The 17,822-nt window shown below is 50.6% G+C and overlaps 1 protein-coding gene and 1 long non-coding RNA gene across 2 annotated transcripts in view; one reads left to right on the top strand and one right to left on the bottom strand.

The window, feature by feature from the left end:
• LOC146401763 (uncharacterized) overlaps window positions 1–17,822 on the top strand; it is a 909,931-nt gene that overhangs the window by 172,790 nt on the left and 719,319 nt on the right. The gene's annotated exons all lie outside the window — the stretch shown is intronic.
• LPCAT4 (lysophosphatidylcholine acyltransferase 4) lies at window positions 598–7,872 on the bottom strand. Its single transcript, NM_001145867.1, is given in 14 exon segments — window positions 598–776; window positions 1,053–1,209; window positions 1,545–1,643; window positions 3,162–3,294; window positions 3,543–3,668; window positions 3,899–3,981; window positions 4,104–4,158; window positions 4,698–4,732; window positions 4,920–4,978; window positions 5,258–5,318; window positions 5,436–5,548; window positions 5,888–6,108; window positions 6,351–6,493; window positions 7,757–7,872. Coding segments are annotated over 14 exon segments (1,554 nt in total). The 5' UTR covers window positions 7,871–7,872; the 3' UTR covers window positions 598–621.

The following is a 17,822-nucleotide window of genomic DNA, read 5'->3' as shown; positions in this document are numbered from 1 at the left end:
CCCAAGGGGAGCGGGGTGTGGGTGGGCAGGTCTGATCTGCAGGTAGGGTTGGTTCTTGACATGGCTCTCTGCCTCTACTATTGGGGGGGGGCGGAAATCTATCTCAGCAGGATTTTTATTAAATGTGGAATAGTAGTCAGCTATTTTTTAATCTCTAATGAGGACAGGACAAGAGGGAAAAGGCCGAAAAGAGGTTCGTGAGGAGGCCTGTTAAAGAAAGTGTTTATAGGGTCTGACAAAAGGAGATTTGCATGCTCTGCAGAGCACCCTGTTGGTCTGGAAGTGAGGAGGATACATCTGTCTGTGGCCAAGAGGACCGACCTTGGGAATGTTTGTTTAGGGCCTTCCCATGGGTGGCCTGCAACCATCAGTCCCTTTCCTTCCCAGCTAATGACACCATCGGTGTGACTGAGCTTCCCTTTTTTTTAAATAGATATAGATATATATTTATATATAAAATAGTTTCTTACAAAATAAAACGAAAAATGAAAACCAACTTAAAAAAACCAATAATAATAACAAAAAAAATCAAGCAGGACAGAGCTGGGCTTGAGGCCCAGGGTGGGCCCCTGGTGCTGCCCTGAGTCTGTGGGCCAGTGTGAGCTGGGGAGGTCAAGGTGCTCAGTCACCCTTCTGCTTGGGGGTCTGCACAGTCCCGTTGGCCAGGGCGGGGGTGCTGCCTGGGGAGGAGGCGTCTGGTGTCTGGGAAGGGCGCAGATAGGTGCTGAAGAGCTTCCCGTGGAGCGGGTGGTGGAGGGAGAATTCCTGGAACTGACCTGGATGGTAAAAGCGAGAGGGGAAAGTAAAACGACCTAAGGAGGAGAGGAAGAGGGTCCCGGGTTTCTCTTCTCAGAACTGGCCCATCCTATCCTGTCATCTCAGCCTCACTGTCTCAAATCCCTGTTGACATCCTCTGTCTCCCGAGCCGGTTCCCTCCCAGCTTAGCCTCTTGAACATCCTGACTCCCTGCACTGGCACCAGCCCTGTTTCCTCCCAGCCCAGTGCTGGTGGCACCCGAGTGCCTGCATTGGCCCCAGAGGGCAGTGACTCACAGAGGGAGAGGCCCTGGCGGGGTCCGGCCTGGCATAGCTCGGCATGCAAAGCCACGGCGGCAGGGCGGGGCGACCCCAGCAGCAGGTGCAGGATGGTGCTGAAGCCGTCCTTGTACAGCAGGCGGCCAGGCGCCTCGGCCTGCTCCTCGGCAAAAAGCTTGGAGGAAAAGGGATGCGAATCAAGCTCTCTCCTCATGCCATCGCCCTGCAGGTCTGCCTTGACAGGCTCCTCCTCTTCCAAGAGTGCAGGGCCCAGGCTTCCCACCCTCCCTGCAGGGCCCTCTGTGCAGAATTATAATCATCATATCACCTCCCTGTTCCCAACAAGGCCTCAGCATAGACACACTAGGGCTGTGCGAATCAGATGTGACCCGGGGGTGCATACTGAGCACCTACTATCTAGAAGCTCCTGGGAACAGCATACCACACACACCTCCAGGTGGGGTAAGCACAGCAACCACGTGCCCCTCCGCCCTCACAATTTCCAGGTACCTCGAAGGCCAGGCAAGTCAGCTCCTCTAGGCTCCTGCTCCCATCCAGAGCTGCCAATGCGAGCGTGACATCTCGGAAGTCCACCAAACCACTGGCATCCTGGAGGGTGGAAGAGAAACCAGGACGATGCAGGGACCAACCTTGTGTCCTCCCTCCTGCTCCAGACCTCAGCACCTCCCTCTTCGCAGCAGGCATGGGGGTGACCCCTGTGTCTGCTTCCCTCAGACCTGTGAGCCCTGAAACTAAATTCTCCAGCATCCCCAAGAGTTCTCTCAGGGCATAGGTTTGCTTGAGCTACACCTGTCAAGCTACCTGGTGACAAAGCACTTCCATAAAGGGACCTCCTAGGCATGAGGGAATCCCTCAGGTACACTGAAGTTCCCATCAAGTTTCTTATATACGAGCAGGGCATTCCTGACCCAAGCTGGAAAAACTGGTTCTCTTTTGATTCAGACTATGTGGGAGAACTGGTCCAACAAACTAAAAGGGGGCCAGTGGTATAATTTCATACCAGGTGAAATATATATATATATATATATAAAACCACCTGAGGATGCCTGCTGTGCCACATCTGTGGGGGTTCAGGGCATCATGGTTTTGGTTCTGTTCTGCTACAGGTTATGATGAGAAGCTCCTTTCAGACACGGTCTGCCCCAATCCAAGAAATCAGCACATCTGGGTCACTCTCGGTAACCATGGTCTGCATCTTAGTTCCAAAGGAGTTCCTTGGGAGTTCCCGTCATGGCTCAGTGGAAATGAATCTGACTAGCATACATGAGGATGCAGGTTTAAGCTCCTGGCCTCAATCAGTGGGTTAAGGATCCTGTGTTGCCGTGAGCTGTGGCATAGGTCACAGATGAAGCTCGGATCTGGTGTTGCTGTGGCTATGATGTAGGCCAGCGACTACAGCTCTGGATTTGACCCCTAGTCTGGGAACCTCCATATGCCATGGCTGTAGGCCTGAAAAGACAAAAACCAAAACCAAACCCAAAAATCAAAACAAAACAAAAAAAGGAGCTCCTTGGGACCATTCTTAAACATTAAAAATCTTCTGGGGTTATTATAATTCAACAGGAAAACCTGGTTAAGTTCTAGGAAATACACGGCTTGCCAAGATTCTTGAGAAAGTTCAGGAATCCCCCAGATAAGCTCTGGGATATTAAAAAATCTGTTCAAATACTGCAGATACTTCTGGGTCCCAAATGTAACTGACCTGTGTTATCACAGGTCATCTTCCCACCTAACCTTAGGACTCTTCTCTGAAACCCTCGCACAGTGGCAGTCAAGGTCATATGATTTCCATCTGTGTCAAACTCTAAAGTGGCTCAGAAATTATGGATCTCAGTGACCAACTATTTCTCCATTGTTCTTCCCTACAATGACTAGAAATTGCTCTTCAATGCACTGTATACTCTACAAAAAAATGAGTCTCCCAGTGGACTTCAGATGTTCATCTAACAGTAGCTGTTAGAACATCCAACTCAGACCAAAACAAAACAAACCAAGAAACAAAACCAAAAAAGAACATCCAGTCCAGACTCCAAACTGGCCATCCAATGTGACTGACACAGCCCCTCAGGTACCGTCCTTAAAACTTGGGCGTCCCAGCTCCTTTACCTGCTGGAAGTAGCTAAAGGCACCAGCCACCATCTGGGGATCAGAAAGCTGTAGCTGCCTGGCAAACTCTTCCTGGCTGATCATTCGACTCCGGCCTGGCTCTGCCCCAGTGTCCGCACAGCCAGGGGACAGCCTACAATGGAATTGTTGAAGAAGAGCTGACTCAGTTTCTTGATGAACACATAACCAGCAGGACCTTGGCCCCAGTCTCAAGAATTCTCCCAGCACAGGTACACCTGGTATTTTTCTAAGATGTACTCCAACTCTGGAACGCCATTCCTACTTTTCTCCCCTTTCCCCTCCTTCCTTTAATTCCATTATCTTTCAAAATTTTTCTCTACCTTCCCATTTTAAAAAATTTCTTTCTTCAAGGTCACTTACCCAGCCTTCCGAAGTACCTTTCCCAGTTCCCATAGCTGTGGCTCCAGTGCTACCTTCAGCCGGCCCACCACAATCACAGGTAAGCTCCCTACAAACTCGCACTCAGTGGCTGGAATGCCCAGGGCCCTACAGCATGAGGGACACAGGGGGGCATGGAGCAGAGATGCATTACTGACCCTGGCCTGCTGGCCAGGGAGCTATCAGGCGCTTTTCACCCTCCCCTCCCCAACTGCAGTCCAACAGCCCCCTGTTCCCCCCACTCCCCTATCTGGTTCCAAAACCTCACCCCTCCTCCCACCCCTGTGGTTCCTCTGCCCTGTATATCTGCTCTAGGAAACCCTCTGTGGGACACTCACTGTGCCATGACCCTCTGGACATTGTTGGCATAGAGGGTGGGGTCCCTGCTCTCCTCTGGGCTGGGGCGATACACAGGGAGGAACTGAAACACACACACACACTTCTCATCGGGACCTCAAAACTAGAGGCCACCACTCTCACCTTCTTTTCCCAAAGCTGGGTCAGCAGATGCCCATCCTCCCATCCCGCCTGTGGGAGTCATACCTCCACATCCACGATGCTGCAGGGCTGAGAGGCTGTGAGCCAGAGGACTTTGAGTCTAAAAAAGAGACCTCGGATGCTCATCAACATCTAACTGTAGGCCCCTCCCAACCCAAGACAGGAGTGGCAAGTTCTGTATACCGCCCCCCACATAAAAATAAACTACTAGCCATACAGTCAGCTGGATGAATACGCAGCTGGGAGACAGAGAGGCCAGAAAGGTGACAGGATAAGAGAGAAAGCCATGCAGGGCTATGCCACAGCAAGAAGTGCAGGCGAGGGGTTTGAGTAACTGGGGAGAAGGCAAAAGGCAAGCCTGGTGGCGATGGCGAACTGTGGGAAAAAAATCACTTAGATAAGCAAGTAAGTCAAAAGGCACTACAATCACAGCAAACATGATTTGGTAGGATAGCTAAAAGCAATTCTAGATTGTATCAGGAGACAGAACAAAACAGAGGGAAACAGCCATCCCCCTCTCTAGATTTCTCCGTCCCAGGATGAAGAGTGGCCGTTCACCTTGTCTAGAAGTTGGAAGATGGGCCACGAGTTCTGATGGACCCTGCTCCCCACCCTCTCCCTAGGAACACCACTACTCACACTCCAGGGCCCCTCCATGCCCAGCTGGTGGTGTCCTACAGGAGAAGCAGAGGTGGGGGCAGAAAGACATGACTTTTCTTCCCTGGAACTATGAGCAGAGGCCCTGGCCCTGACTCAGCCCCACCCCAACATGCACATCCCATGGTGCCACAAGCAGCTTTCACTGATTCCCATTCCGGGTGGGCTCATGCCCCTCCACCCTCTCCCAGCCCTAAGACTTACCAGACTGTTGGGGTAGCGGATGAGGACAGGCTGCACAGGTACGCCTGCAATGAAGGCTCCTAAATCCCATTTCCACCCCCACCCCCGAGACAGAGGTTAGTACATGGAAGTAGCTAAAAAGCATGAAGTACAAGGGTCTGGAACAGCTCTGCAATGACATTTGGCATGGTTCCATTTCATTTAGAATTTTCTGACTCCCGGTGTTTTTTCAGCGCCAGCTAGGAGGTTTCCTGTCTTCCTTCCTCCCTCACCCCTCCACTCCTTGGGTTACTCCAGAGTCTCTCTCCAAATCTGGGGCTTTTTCCTACCGTTCTACCATCTATTACTGTTTTACTTACCTGGTTTGAATTTAAGCAGAGCCTTCTTGTTGGAACAGGTGCCCTCAGGAAAGAATAATACCTGGGGAGAAAACCAAGGGACCAGACAGAATGATGTGGGTGGAAGGGGAGGAGAGAAAAGAGAAGTCTCTTTGGGAGCACATAAAAGGTGAGGTGATCTGAAGACCCTTTTACCCACCTGCGGCCACTTGCCTCCTGAGGTAGCCCGCCTACGGACCTCCTCCACCACTCTGCGCCGGGAAGCTGGGTCATGCCTGGATACTAGGATGGCTTGGTTGAAGCGAAGAAGGGCTGGGGGTCCAGAGAGGGTACAAGGCGACACTTGGTCTCTACCCAGACGCAGGAACACCCGCAGCCTCCCCTTCCTCAACAGTAGGAGATGCTCCTCAGTGGGGGACCCTCCTTTTTTTGGTGTGTTGTCCTTTTAGGGAACTAACCAGAGCTCCCTGCTCCCTTCTAATTCGCACAGAGGTCAAAGTCTAAGAGGCTGTTTCATAAACGGTGTTAATTTGCATTTCATTCCCCAGCATCAGTTGCCGTCCTTTCTAACTTCTCCCTCCCCGCTCTCTCCAGAATATCCGATTCCTGTGTGTTTTTGCCCAGAGTTGTTCACCCCTCTTAATCTCTCACCTCCAATGACAGGAACGGAAAGGTTCTCAGCTCGAGACACAACTTTGGGCAGGTCACAGGGCAGCAGAACAATGGGGTCAAAGAAAGTAGAGTGGGGGGCGGCAACTAGGACAGGGGCTTGAAGGCGAGTGGCCCGCTGGCCCCGAACTCGGATCCGGAGGAAACCCAGCAGGAAAAAGAGCAGACGGCTGAGGCCCAGCACCCCATTGTGGCATACGGTCCTGCAGGGCAAGGCTCGGCATCAATGCAAGCAGAGATCCCGCCCCTCTCTCACACACCCAGGAAAGCAGGTGCCCTTCTTTTGCCCTCTATTACTCTGGCAAAGGGCTGATGTCTCTGGTTACTCTGGGACCATTCTGGGTGGGAGTTTCAGAACCCTCCCTCCTCTTCTTCTCAAAGAGGGAGCAGAATGGACAGCAGGGAAGAGGAGTGAAAATCTGGGTCTCTGGGGCCCCTCACTTACTTCCTCCATCCTGTAATCGGCTCCTGAAGTTGTTCCTCAGTAAGGCCAGCTACTTGCAGCCAGGCAAAGGGCCAGAGGAGAAAGAGGACGATAAAGGCCAGAAGCACTCGGATGGGGGCCAGCAGTGCCCCCAGAAGGCAGAACTGCAGAGGGTGGGAGAGAAGGCCACTTCAGGGCTCTGAGATGTTTCCTCCAGTCTTCCCCTCTCCCACAAGGATGGACCCAGAGCAAAGGACCATCACCCCTGGAGATCAGACGGCAAGTTGTGTGGAACAGGAGATGGGATTGGAACCCAAGGTGGGATGAAGATACCAATAGGATCAGAGGCCTCATTTTTCTGTCTTTCAGTCTGTCCCCACCACACCTATACAACTGAGGCTGTTAAGAGGCTTTAATGTTAACCAGTGTTAAAATGCCCAGCCCTGTGCTCTATGTAGAACAGGCTAGAGACAGTTCTTTTTCATCACATCCCCTTCTATAAATAGCTCCTATGTCTAACAAAAATCAGGGGCACCATTCTTTCCACTCTGGGCCCGAGGTGGGGTGCAGGGGAGTGGAACACTCAGAGAGGTCCACTTTTCAGACCCTCGACCGTCTCTGGTTCTGCCCAGCAGGAGCAGCACTCCCTCAGTACTGAAGGATGGGAGAGAGAAGAGGAGCTCGGCCCTACTCCACGGGGTAGGGGTTGCCAGGAGCCAGCGTGACTCCAAGGGCTGCCCCGGGGAGAGGGCAGGTAAACAAACCTAGCCCCAGGAGCCGGCGACAGCGGAGGCGGAGGCAAAAGAAACCTTGGACACTCCCTTCTCACACCACTCCACTCCCCAGCTTCCCCAGGCTGGTCCGGCCCTCCACTTCCTGTAGCCAACCCCCTTCACAACCTCCTTCCAACCCCCACCAGGAGGTGCTGCAGTGCGGGGGGTGGGGGTGGTGCGGGGAGGGGGGGGCGGCGGGGTGAAGAGGGGTTGTTGGAAGGGCACAGGGGGTGCAGGCTCCGGGCCCAGAAACCTCCTCCAAGTCACAACCACGCAGAAGCTCTCAGCAGGCCCTTGCCCCCACCCGCGGCTATCCGTAGCCTCCAACTCCATCCTAGCCCATCGGCCTCCGCAGGATGTAATCCGCAGTCTTCAGTGTCCTCCATCTACCCTACCTCTGGGTCCCCGGCAGTCCACCATCCTCACCTAGTCAATTCTCACACACCTCCGAGCTTGCCGATCACCTAAGCCCGTGTTCTCTCCAGGACTCCTCGCCCACCGCCCCGCCGCCCCCACGTGCGCACCCCCGGACTCCCGCCCCGCTAGCCTATCCACCCACCTCCTTTCCGGATTCCCAGCCCCATCATTGCCAGAGCTCCAAAAGGCCTTTTCTATTCCCAAGAGTCTTCCCGACGCCCCCCGCCCACACCTTACCTTAACCCTCTGGAGGCGGGAGAGATGTAACTCATGCACGAAGGGGTTGGGGGGCGCTGGGGGTCCGGGGGTGGGGTCAAGGGGGGCCCAGTCCCCCGGACTTCCCTGGCTCATAGCGGCGGGAGAAGGTGGGAGAGAGGGCTCCCTGACCCCGGCCCCGGGCCCCTCTCTGCAGAGCAGAAGCTGCAGCAGCAGCGGCAGCGGCGGCGGCGCTCTGGCCCCGGCCCCGCCTGGTGCGGGGCGGCGAGGGGCGGGGAGCAGGCGGCGCGGCCCGGCCCGCGTTGTCAGGGAGCTGGTCGAGGGGCGGGGTTTCCAGAGCCCCGGCGGCCCTGCTCCTCTGCGCCAGCCGCCTCGCCCGCAGCCCCCCGGGCCATTGTTACGAGGAGGCTGGGTGATGGAGCGCCGCGCCCGCCTACGGGGTGCCCCCGGGCCTGGCCCTGTGACGTTCCTCTAGGAAGATCTGGCTGCTTCCTTCGCGCAGGCCTCCGGCTCGGACCGGGTTTAGGGCCGCGAGGTGGGCGAGGAGATTAGAACGCCCTCCGACCCCGCCCGGGCGTCGAGGTCAACCAGCAAAGCGCAGATCGGGGTGGGGCCCTCGGGTGGAACAGAATGCGAGGGCGGGTGCGTTGCGCGCGGAGACCGGCAGCTCCCGGGCGAGGCGGGGCCCCGCTGTCCCCGCGGGCTCGCGGACCGAAGCCACCTCTAGTAGGCCGACCACCTTTCCTTCCTGGTCGGGTCGACGCCATCGCGCGTGGACTTGAGGCGCTCGCGCCCTCTGGCGGCTACATAGGGCCTCAGCTCCTGACATCCTCGTCCTACCTGTGCCGGGAAGCCCCGCCTGGGCTGATAGAGAACTCTTCCAACCCGCTAGGTGCCAGTAACCATCAAGACTGGGGTCGTATACTTACCAGGGCCCAAGAAGGCCTGGCTAGCGAACCTAGAGAGCTAGGACAACCCCGAACGCAGCCGTCTTTTTCCTCCTAGTCTCTTTACTCAGTTTCTTTCCTTCTTTCCTTTTTGTGAGAGGACAAAGTAATACCCTTCACACCCAAACTCCAAGCTGTCCCAGAAAACTCATGAATTGGTCAGCCCCTTCATCAGGGGATGGTGAGATCAGGGAATGGGGTAGACTTTGAGATTCATAGCCAGTAACACAATCAGATAATGCTCATGAGGAAAAGGAGATAGAAGCCTCATTGCTTGTGGAAAGTAGTGGCTTTCAGTTCACCCTGTTTATTTCTCTCTTCTGTATCCGTCAATCAGCATTTCCTGAAGGTCTTGGGAACAGTGGACGATCAGTGGGCTCCTGGGTCATCCAGTACCATTAATCTTTTATTGGATGGGGGACCTGGGAAAAGTTAAGTTAGAAGAAACGTTGAGACAGATTTTGGGGTGAAGGAGAAAAAAATAGCTTTTATTTTTATAAAAGCAATAGCTTTTATTGCTTTGCTTTACAGGAGGCTAAAGCCCTAAAGACTGTGCTCTCCCTTGGGAGAGAATAGGAGGTGGTTTTACAGTTTGGGGAGTGGAAAATAGGGCCACAGTTAAGGATCAGGGTAGGTGTAAGCTTGCATTCTTCTTCAAAGCTGGTGTTTAGTGGCCCTGGGGTAGGTTCTAATGGTCCTGGAATGAAGACTGCTTGAAATAGTTAACATCTTCTATTTATTGGGGTTTTAGTTCTGAAAAAGAGCTTGAAGAAGATTCTGTCATGTGTCTCCCTTGAAGGGGAATCAGGACCCTGCCTCAAGGCTGCACTATTGTTTCTTCACTGCTCCTCCCTTGTCTCTATAACCCCTCCCTTCCCAGGTTAGAGCTGCCCTTTGGAACTCATGGAAGGTAATGGAGGCCGAATGAGGCTTATTTCCTAAAATAAGCCCTATGGGGCTCCTGGGCACAAAGGACTTTTTGTGTCCTCCATTTCTTATTTTTAGGAAATAAGACTCATTTTTTTGTCTGCTATTTAAAGGGGGAGGTTTGTCTTGGTTCTGTATGTCTTGGGTTTTCTAAGGTAGTTTCAATATATTTATAATTTCATTTTTTTTTCAGTTAAGGCAACTCATTAAATGCATAATTACACATAATTTGCTTTTTATACCTTTAATATTTTAACATAAACTATCCATAACTATGCCATGAGGAGTTATTAAACTTAGAACTCAAGCCCATAGAGTAATGATAATTATATGCAAATTACTATGTAATTAAATTAAGCATTATCATATACTATCAATGACATACTAAGAAAGTTTGGATACTGATTTTCAATTCTTTCTCTCTATGGAACTGATGAAAACCTTAGGCAGTGTGTTTGGTGGGAATTTCTATTTTTCCATCATTTGTTTTTGTGGGACTTCAAGGCTTCTCCAAGGAAATAAAACTCAGCCTCTGGTGGAGATAAGACTTGCTAGACCCTTATCATCCCACCTTTCTCACTGTAATTGTTACAATGTTCCTAAGGACCTCCCTACCCCAGCACAACTTGGCCTATTCCTTCCTTCCCCCTACTAGGAAAAGTATGTGGCCCATTCCTCACCTCCTCCCCTTGATCAACCTGGCCTAGTCCTTCCTGTCCCCCACCAAAAAAGGTATGTAGCCCACTCCTTACCCTGACCCACCCCCAACCAACAAGCAGGTGTATCCGAAGACCCCATCCTTCCCCAACCAACCAGTAAGTGTATCAGAAGACCCCATTCTTCCCTAACCAATCCGCAGGTCAACAGGTAAATGGCAAGACCATTCCTCGAACTCCTTTGTCACTGGACTATAAAAACAGACATGACCATGTGCCCTGAGTCGGCTCTTCCTGATTATCAGAAGTCAGTCCACTGTATTAACAGTGTCTCTTGCCTCAATATACTTGTCTTTTCTACACCTTGGTTTAAATCCAGAAAAATCTTTTTCCACTTGCGTGAGAGACCACAGCATTTTGGTGGCCCTACTGGGGATCTGTCCCCCACCTTCTCCCTTTTCTCTTTCTGGAAACTTTTGTGAACAGGCTAGTGGCTGTGGAAGCAACTGAGGAATTATACACTGCTGTGTTTTGAAGGCCTCACTGCTCACTTTACCTTAGTAACTGCTGCCCTAAGAGGTCAGAGTTCCTCTCTTCTTTTTTCTCCAGGCTGGGGACCAGGCCAACTGATATCAGGTGGGCATGGGACAGAAGACCTAAAGGTGATTAGCACACTGCTGCCACTTAAAGACACCCATGAGAGGGTAAGGAGGTCACGGAATGGACAAGGCTATTAGAGTGTCTGCCGCCATCAAGACAATTTCCATGCAACAAGAAGCACATAGTGGTTAAAGCAAAACACAGAGCCCACCATCTCTTGGCCTCCGCCTCCCTGATAGGATTGTAAGGCAGAATCCCCAACCTTCTCTCCCTGTTAGCTTTACCCTGTCTTCCTTGGCCTGGATTGGCTTTGAAGGACTTCGCTGCTCCTGTGTCATCCTGAGAACTTCTTCCATGTCCTGGAGGATCTCCAAACTATAAGTCAATTCCCTTCCCAGCTGGCTCCTGGGAATTCCCCCTCCATTTTAGGGTGACCTAGTCACAGGGCTCCCTGACTCCCCAGTTGTCTCTGGCCACCTTTCCTAGTTGGACGCGACTGTGGAGATGGTTGGTGCTTTGTGCCTTAGTTGCATGGAGATGTCACTGAGACAAAAAAAGGGATGCCTCTTGGGAGACCAAGAACAATGGCCTCTTGGTGGAATACTAAACTATAATACAATTCTCCAACTTGATCTTTTTTGTTGAAAACAAGGGAAAGGGTTCTGAGGTAACTTACATCCAGGCCTTCATGGCCCTCAGCCAAAATCTGGGCCTAAGGGACTCTTGCCGCCTGTGTCTCTCCATTGCTGCTCTGTCACCTTGTCCCACTCCTCCCCCTCCCCACCAGATATCCTTCTTGTCCTCCATCTCACCAGCCTCCTCCTCAACCCTCTGCTCCTCAATCCCCACCTCCGTACCCAGACACAAACTCTCTTTCTCCACCCCTCACCGGGTCACAAACAGCCCCGCACTCTGAATCAAGGCCCAACATGCTCCCCCTAAGGGAAGTTGCTCATAGAGTTTTAGGCACCATCAGGGTCCACGTCCGCTTCCCCAGGTCTGACCTCTCCCATATCCAGGGTAAACTAGGCTCCTTTAGCCAGGATCCTACCACGTTTATTAGAGAATTCCAGGCACTTACCATAGCCTTTGACCTGACCTGGCAAGACATTCATGTGGTTCTAACCATTTGCTATACCCATGAAGAGGAAACCAGATTCTGGGCCTTGGTCCAGGCCTGGGCAGATGAGGCACATGCTCGAAACGCTAATGAAAACAGGGCAGCAGGGACAGAGGTAGTCCCTTGGGTAGACCCAGGATGGAAGTACCAAGCAAATGAAAATGGGCCAGCAGGTGGGCTTACTGGGAGAAATTACATGATTACCTGTCTACTATAGGGCATGAAAAAGGCATTCATCAAACCTGTTAGTTTGGCTCAGGAAAGTCACAGAGGAACCTTCTGAAAACCCAGCCCTTTTCCAGGTCTGTCTAGCAGAGGCCATGGGAAAATACACTAATTTGGACCCTGAGACCAATGGACAGGCTATTCTTTTTTTTTTTTTTTTGTCTTTTTGCCTTTTCTAGGGCCACTCCTGTGGCATATGGAGGTTCCCAGGCTAGGGGTCTAATTGGAGCTGTAGCCTCCGGCCTACGCCAGAACCACAGCAATGCGGGATCCAAGCTGTGTCTGCAACCTACACCATAGCTCATGGCAATGCTGGATCTTTAACCCACTGAACAAGGCCAGGGATTGAACCCTCAACCTCATGTTCCTAGTCGGATTTGTTAACCACTGCGCCACGATGGGAACTCCTGGACAGGCTATTCTTGCAGTCCATTTTATAAGCCAGGCTTCTCCTGACATCAGACAGAGACTGAGAAAACTAGAACAGGCTCAATAACTCCATTCCTGGTCTTACTTGATACAGCCTTTAAGGTCTTTAACAACAGGGAGAAAGTTTCTAGGAATAGCCAGGAACAGAGAGAGGAGGAAAAATTAAAATGGTATGCCCATTATATGGCTCTTGCCACCACTCAGTCCCTTCCATGGCAGGGTTCAGTGGGAACTCCCTGTCCCTCCTGAAATCACTGATGACCTGCTTCCAATGCAGTCAGCCTGGGCACACTGTCAAAAATTGCCATGCTTGGCCACTCCCCACCCCTTCCCCTTATTGTCATCCAAAGGGCCACTGGAAGAGGAGACAGTCCCTCTTGCTCTCAAGTGGGTGGGCCAACACCTCAGCCACTTAACCCTCGGGGTATTTCAGGGCCCAGCCCTCTGAACAGGGGCCGAAGCCAACTGCCATTGTCAGTGGTAGTTGGCCACCAGGAACAGGAACCAGACGGCATTCTGGGCCTTGACCTCCTAGATGCAGATGACTGACGGTGCCCGGGGCTTAGCTTACAGGCCCCTTTATTTCCTATAAGACCGGAGGAACCCTGGGTAGCCCTGGATGTGGTACACGATTAACTGACACAGGGGCTACATATTCAACCCTGACCTCCTTCTCCGGACCCACTTGTTATTCCTCAGTCCTAACAGGGATAGATGGAAAATCCTCATGGCTGTTTTACACCTCCCTGACTTGCTCCCTTGAAAATACTCTGTTCACACTGTCTCAGTCCTTCCAACATGTCCTACCCCTTTTTTGGGCTGAGAACTTTTTTTTTCTTGGTCTTTTTTGGGGCTGTACCCACAGCATATGTAGTTTCCAAGGCTAGGGACTGAATCAGAGCTACAACTGTAGGCCTATGCCACAGCCACAGCAACATCAGATCCAAGCTGCACCTGCGACCTACACACACAGCTCAGGGAGACGCTGGATCCTTAACCCACTGAGTGAGGCCAGGGATCAAACATACATCCTCATGGATACTAGGTGGGTTTGTTAACTGCTAGCCACGACAGGAACTCCAGGCTGAGACCTTTTAACAAAACTCAAGGCTACTTTATCCTTTACTCCAGTAAATATGGCCTTAACAACCCCTATGGAACCCAGCCTAACTAACGTCCCATCCCATATCCTCCATTAAGTTTTCCCAGAGGTATGGGATACCTCTACTCCTGGCAGATCTACTACAGCTACTCCAGGAGTCATCTATTTAAAGGACCCTAACTCCTTTCCTAGAGTATCACAATATCTTCTTAAGAAAGAGGCTTTGATGGGTTTGAACCCTCTAATGTCCAAGTTCCTCCAAACAAGACTTCTAAACCCATGCAGTTCTCCCTGCAACACCCCAATCTTAGCAGTAAAGAAGACTGATGTCTCCTAGCATTTAGTCCAAGACCTGAGGGCTATCAGTCAAGCTATGGTTCCCATACACCCAATAGTTCCTAACCCATATAACCTCCTGAATCAAATGACACAAACCCAGTGGAACTCAGTCCTGGATCTAAAAGATGACTTCTTCTGTATACCAGTTCATCCTGACTCCCAGTTCCTATTTTCCTTTGAATGAAGAGACCCAAGTAGTAAATACACCCAAAAACTCACCTGGACAGTCTTACCCCAGGATTCCAAGACACCTGTTTGGCCTCATTTGTTTGGCCAAACATTGGCAAAGGATCTTTCACCAGTGACCCTGGAAGGTGAACACTGCCTACTCCAATATGTTGACCTTCTAATCTGTAGTCCAAATTAACCTCAGACAAAAATATTATTCTTGTCCTTTGACATTTAGCCAAAGGGGGTATCAGGTGTCCCTGGCTAAGGTTTAAATGAACTCCCAGCAAGTCACCTTCTTGGGGCTAATACTAACTCCTGGAAAGAGAAGTATTGACCCTGACAGAAGGACACTAATCCTGGGTATGGCCATGCCAGCTACTAAACAACAGCTTAGAACCCTTCTGGGAATGACAGGCTTCTGTTGAATTTGGATCCTAACTTATGGCCTATTAATCAAGCCTCTTTATGAGGCCCTTAAGGGGCCAGAAGACCTCCTTCTTGAAACAGAGGCAGCCTTTAAAAAATTAAAAAAGGTTCTCATCACAGCTCCAGCCCTAGGCTTGCATGATCTGACAAAACCCTTCTCTCTCTTTACTCATGAGAAAAGGGGTAGCCCTGGGTGTATTAACCCAATCTCTGGGACTCTCTTGGCATCTGATAGCATATCTGTCTAAAATATTAGATGTAACATCTCAGGGATGGCCTTCCTCTTTAAGAGCATTAGCTGCCATGGCATTATTAACAGAAGAGGCCTCCAAACTTACAGTGGGGCAACCACTTACAGTTTATACCCCATGTCAGGCCCTAGATGTCCTTATTTCCAAGGCATTCCATTGGGTCTTAGATAACAGAATTAAAAAATATCAAGCTTAGGAGTTCCTGTTGTGGTTCAGTGAAAACAAATCTGATTAGCATCCATGAGGATACAGGCCTTGCTCCGTGGGTTAAGGATATGGCACTGCCGTGAGCTGTGGTGTAGGTCACAGACATGGCTTGGATCCTGTGTTGCTGTGGCTGTGGTGTGAGCCACAGCTACAGCTTTGATTCAACCCCTAGCCTGGGAACTACCATATGCCACACAGGTGTGTCCTTAAAGGACAAAAAAAAAAAAAAAAAAAATCAAGCCTTATTCCTAGAGGGATCTGAAATATCAATCAGGCCTTATAGCACCTTAAAACCCGCCATTCTTCTGCCTGACTCAAACCCTGATGCTTCCCTCCTACACTCCTGTCTAGAAATGATAGACCAGAACTATAATGCCAGGCCAGGTCTACAAGATACCCCTTTACCTAAACCAGATGCAGAATGGTTTACAAACGGCAGCACTTTCATTTGAGGAGGTTGAAAGTTTTCGGGGTATTCAGCAGTCAGCTTAACAGAGGTGACAGGGTCGGGTCCACTCCACGGGGCAACCACCTCTGCCCATAAGGCAGAACTTACAGCCGTAACTAAAGTGCTCAAACTAGGAACGGCACCACGGGTCAACATTTACACAGATTTGTCATATGCTTTCCATGTAGTTCATGCTCATGAGGCCATCTGGAAGGAAAGGGGATTATTAACAACACATAATACTCCCATCAAACATGGGCCAGAAACTCTGGACTTATTAGAAGCAGTAAAATTCCCCAAGGAACTGGCCATCATCCACTGCAAGGCACACCAAAAGGACCCCACAGAGATAACCAAAGGAAATAGTAGGGCAGACAAAGAAGCAAAAAGGGCAGCTGAGAGCATCCTGCAGGCCCCCCAATTTCAAGTTTAGACCCCTTGCCACCTCAGTATTCACTCCTTAGAACTTAAGGAGGGATAAAACCATGGGTTTACTTTAACCCCTGAGGGGTGGCTACAGAGCCAAAACAATAAATTTCTTATACTGGAAGCTTCCCAATGGAAGATTCTAAATCGCCTTCATCAAGCCACTCACTTAGGAGCCAAATCCCTTTTCAATATCCGCAGGAAAAGGAATTGTCTCAGCTCCACTCCATATCCCAGGCCTGCTCTATCGGTTGCCAAGCTAACCCAGAGGGGGCTGTAACACCTGCCCTGCGGCTCCTTCCTCCACCCAATCCAAAGGCAGGGAACCCAGGCAGGAAAAGACTGGCAGATAGATTTCACTCACATGCCCCCTTGTAAAGGCTACAGGTACTTCCTAGTTATGGTAGACACTTTCACCGGGTGGGTAGAAGCCTACCCCACTAAAACAGAGAGGGCATCTGAGGTCATCACTGTCCTCATGGAACATATCATAGCTAGGTTTGGATTTCTGTGTTCTTTACAAATCGGATAATGGCCCCACATTTATTTCCAACCTGACCCAAGGGGTCAGTGAGGCCTTAGAAATCAATTATTATCTTCACTCAGCTTGGCACCCTCAGGCATCTGGCAAAGTAGGAAGAGCCAATCAAGCCCTAAAAAAATGTCTGAATTAGCTGCAGAAACTCATCAAACATGGGTCACCCTCCTCCCAATTGCCCTCTAGGACTTATTGGAGCCCCTGTGAAGTCCACTGTAGAAGACCATTTCTAAATACAGACCTCATAGTACTTAGACACCCACCACTTAGCACAACATCTCCCAGCCTTAGGACTAACTCTTGAAAACATCTGGGAATATCAAGACCAAATTAGTCCTAAGCCAGATCCTAATTTTGTGGAAACCACTCTTCACCTAAACCCAGGCGACTGAGTATATGTTAGACCCTTCCACAGGATTGGAAACTACTTGAGGCAGTGTGGATAGGACCATACCAAGTCTTACTGGATACTACCACAGCTGCCAGAATATAAGATTTTACTCCTTGGATTTATGTGTTACGACTAAAAGCAGCTGCTTCCCCAAAGGACGACAGCCTCCAGCCAACCAAAGATTTATCAGAAGCCACCGATAGGTGCGAACCCTTGGAAGACCTTTGTTTCCTCTTCAAACGAAACTCAGGTGATGACCCGCCCGAGCCCCGACTCGATAACTTTTTAATTTTTGCATTTTCCTCTTCATCTTCTTGGCTCTCTCCCTTCCCTGGGTTATCCTATCTCATTCCTGTGGAGCCAAGCTTTGGTATTCCTGTCTTTATCAAGCATTTCAAAAATGGTCTAACCCCAATTCTTTTTTTTTTTTTGTCATTTTTTGCCTTTTCTAGGGCCGCTCCTGTGGCACATGGAGGTTCCCAGACTAGGGGTCGAGTCGGAGCTGTAGCCCCTGGCCTATGCCACAGCCACAGCAAGGCAGGAAAGGAGCTGCGTCTGCAACCTACACCACAGCCCACAGCAACGCCAGATCCTTAACCCACTGAGTAAGGCCAGGGATCGAACCCGCAACCTCATGGTTCCTAGTTGGATTCGTTAACCACTGAGCCGTGATGGGAACTTCCTAACCCCAATTCTAATCACTTCCTTCCTATCTAGCCTAAATGTATACCATAAGTCAACTCCTTAACATACCCTTTCTGACAGCTCTCCTCAGCAGGTCTCGAATCTCTGTATCAGCACTCAACTTTTATCACTCTCTAATACAAGACATAAATCTTCAAAACTCTCTATCTACTCTAACTCCAACGCAAAAATGACAAAAT

Source organism: Sus scrofa, chromosome 7, assembly GCF_054392235.1.
Source record: "Sus scrofa isolate SSC_HxYL_T2T_F1_AM1 chromosome 7, Sscrofa_HxYL_maternal_Yorkshire_Landrace_v2.0, whole genome shotgun sequence".
NCBI lineage: Eukaryota > Metazoa > Chordata > Mammalia > Artiodactyla > Suidae > Sus > Sus scrofa.
This window is presented reverse-complemented; position numbering and strand designations above follow the sequence as displayed.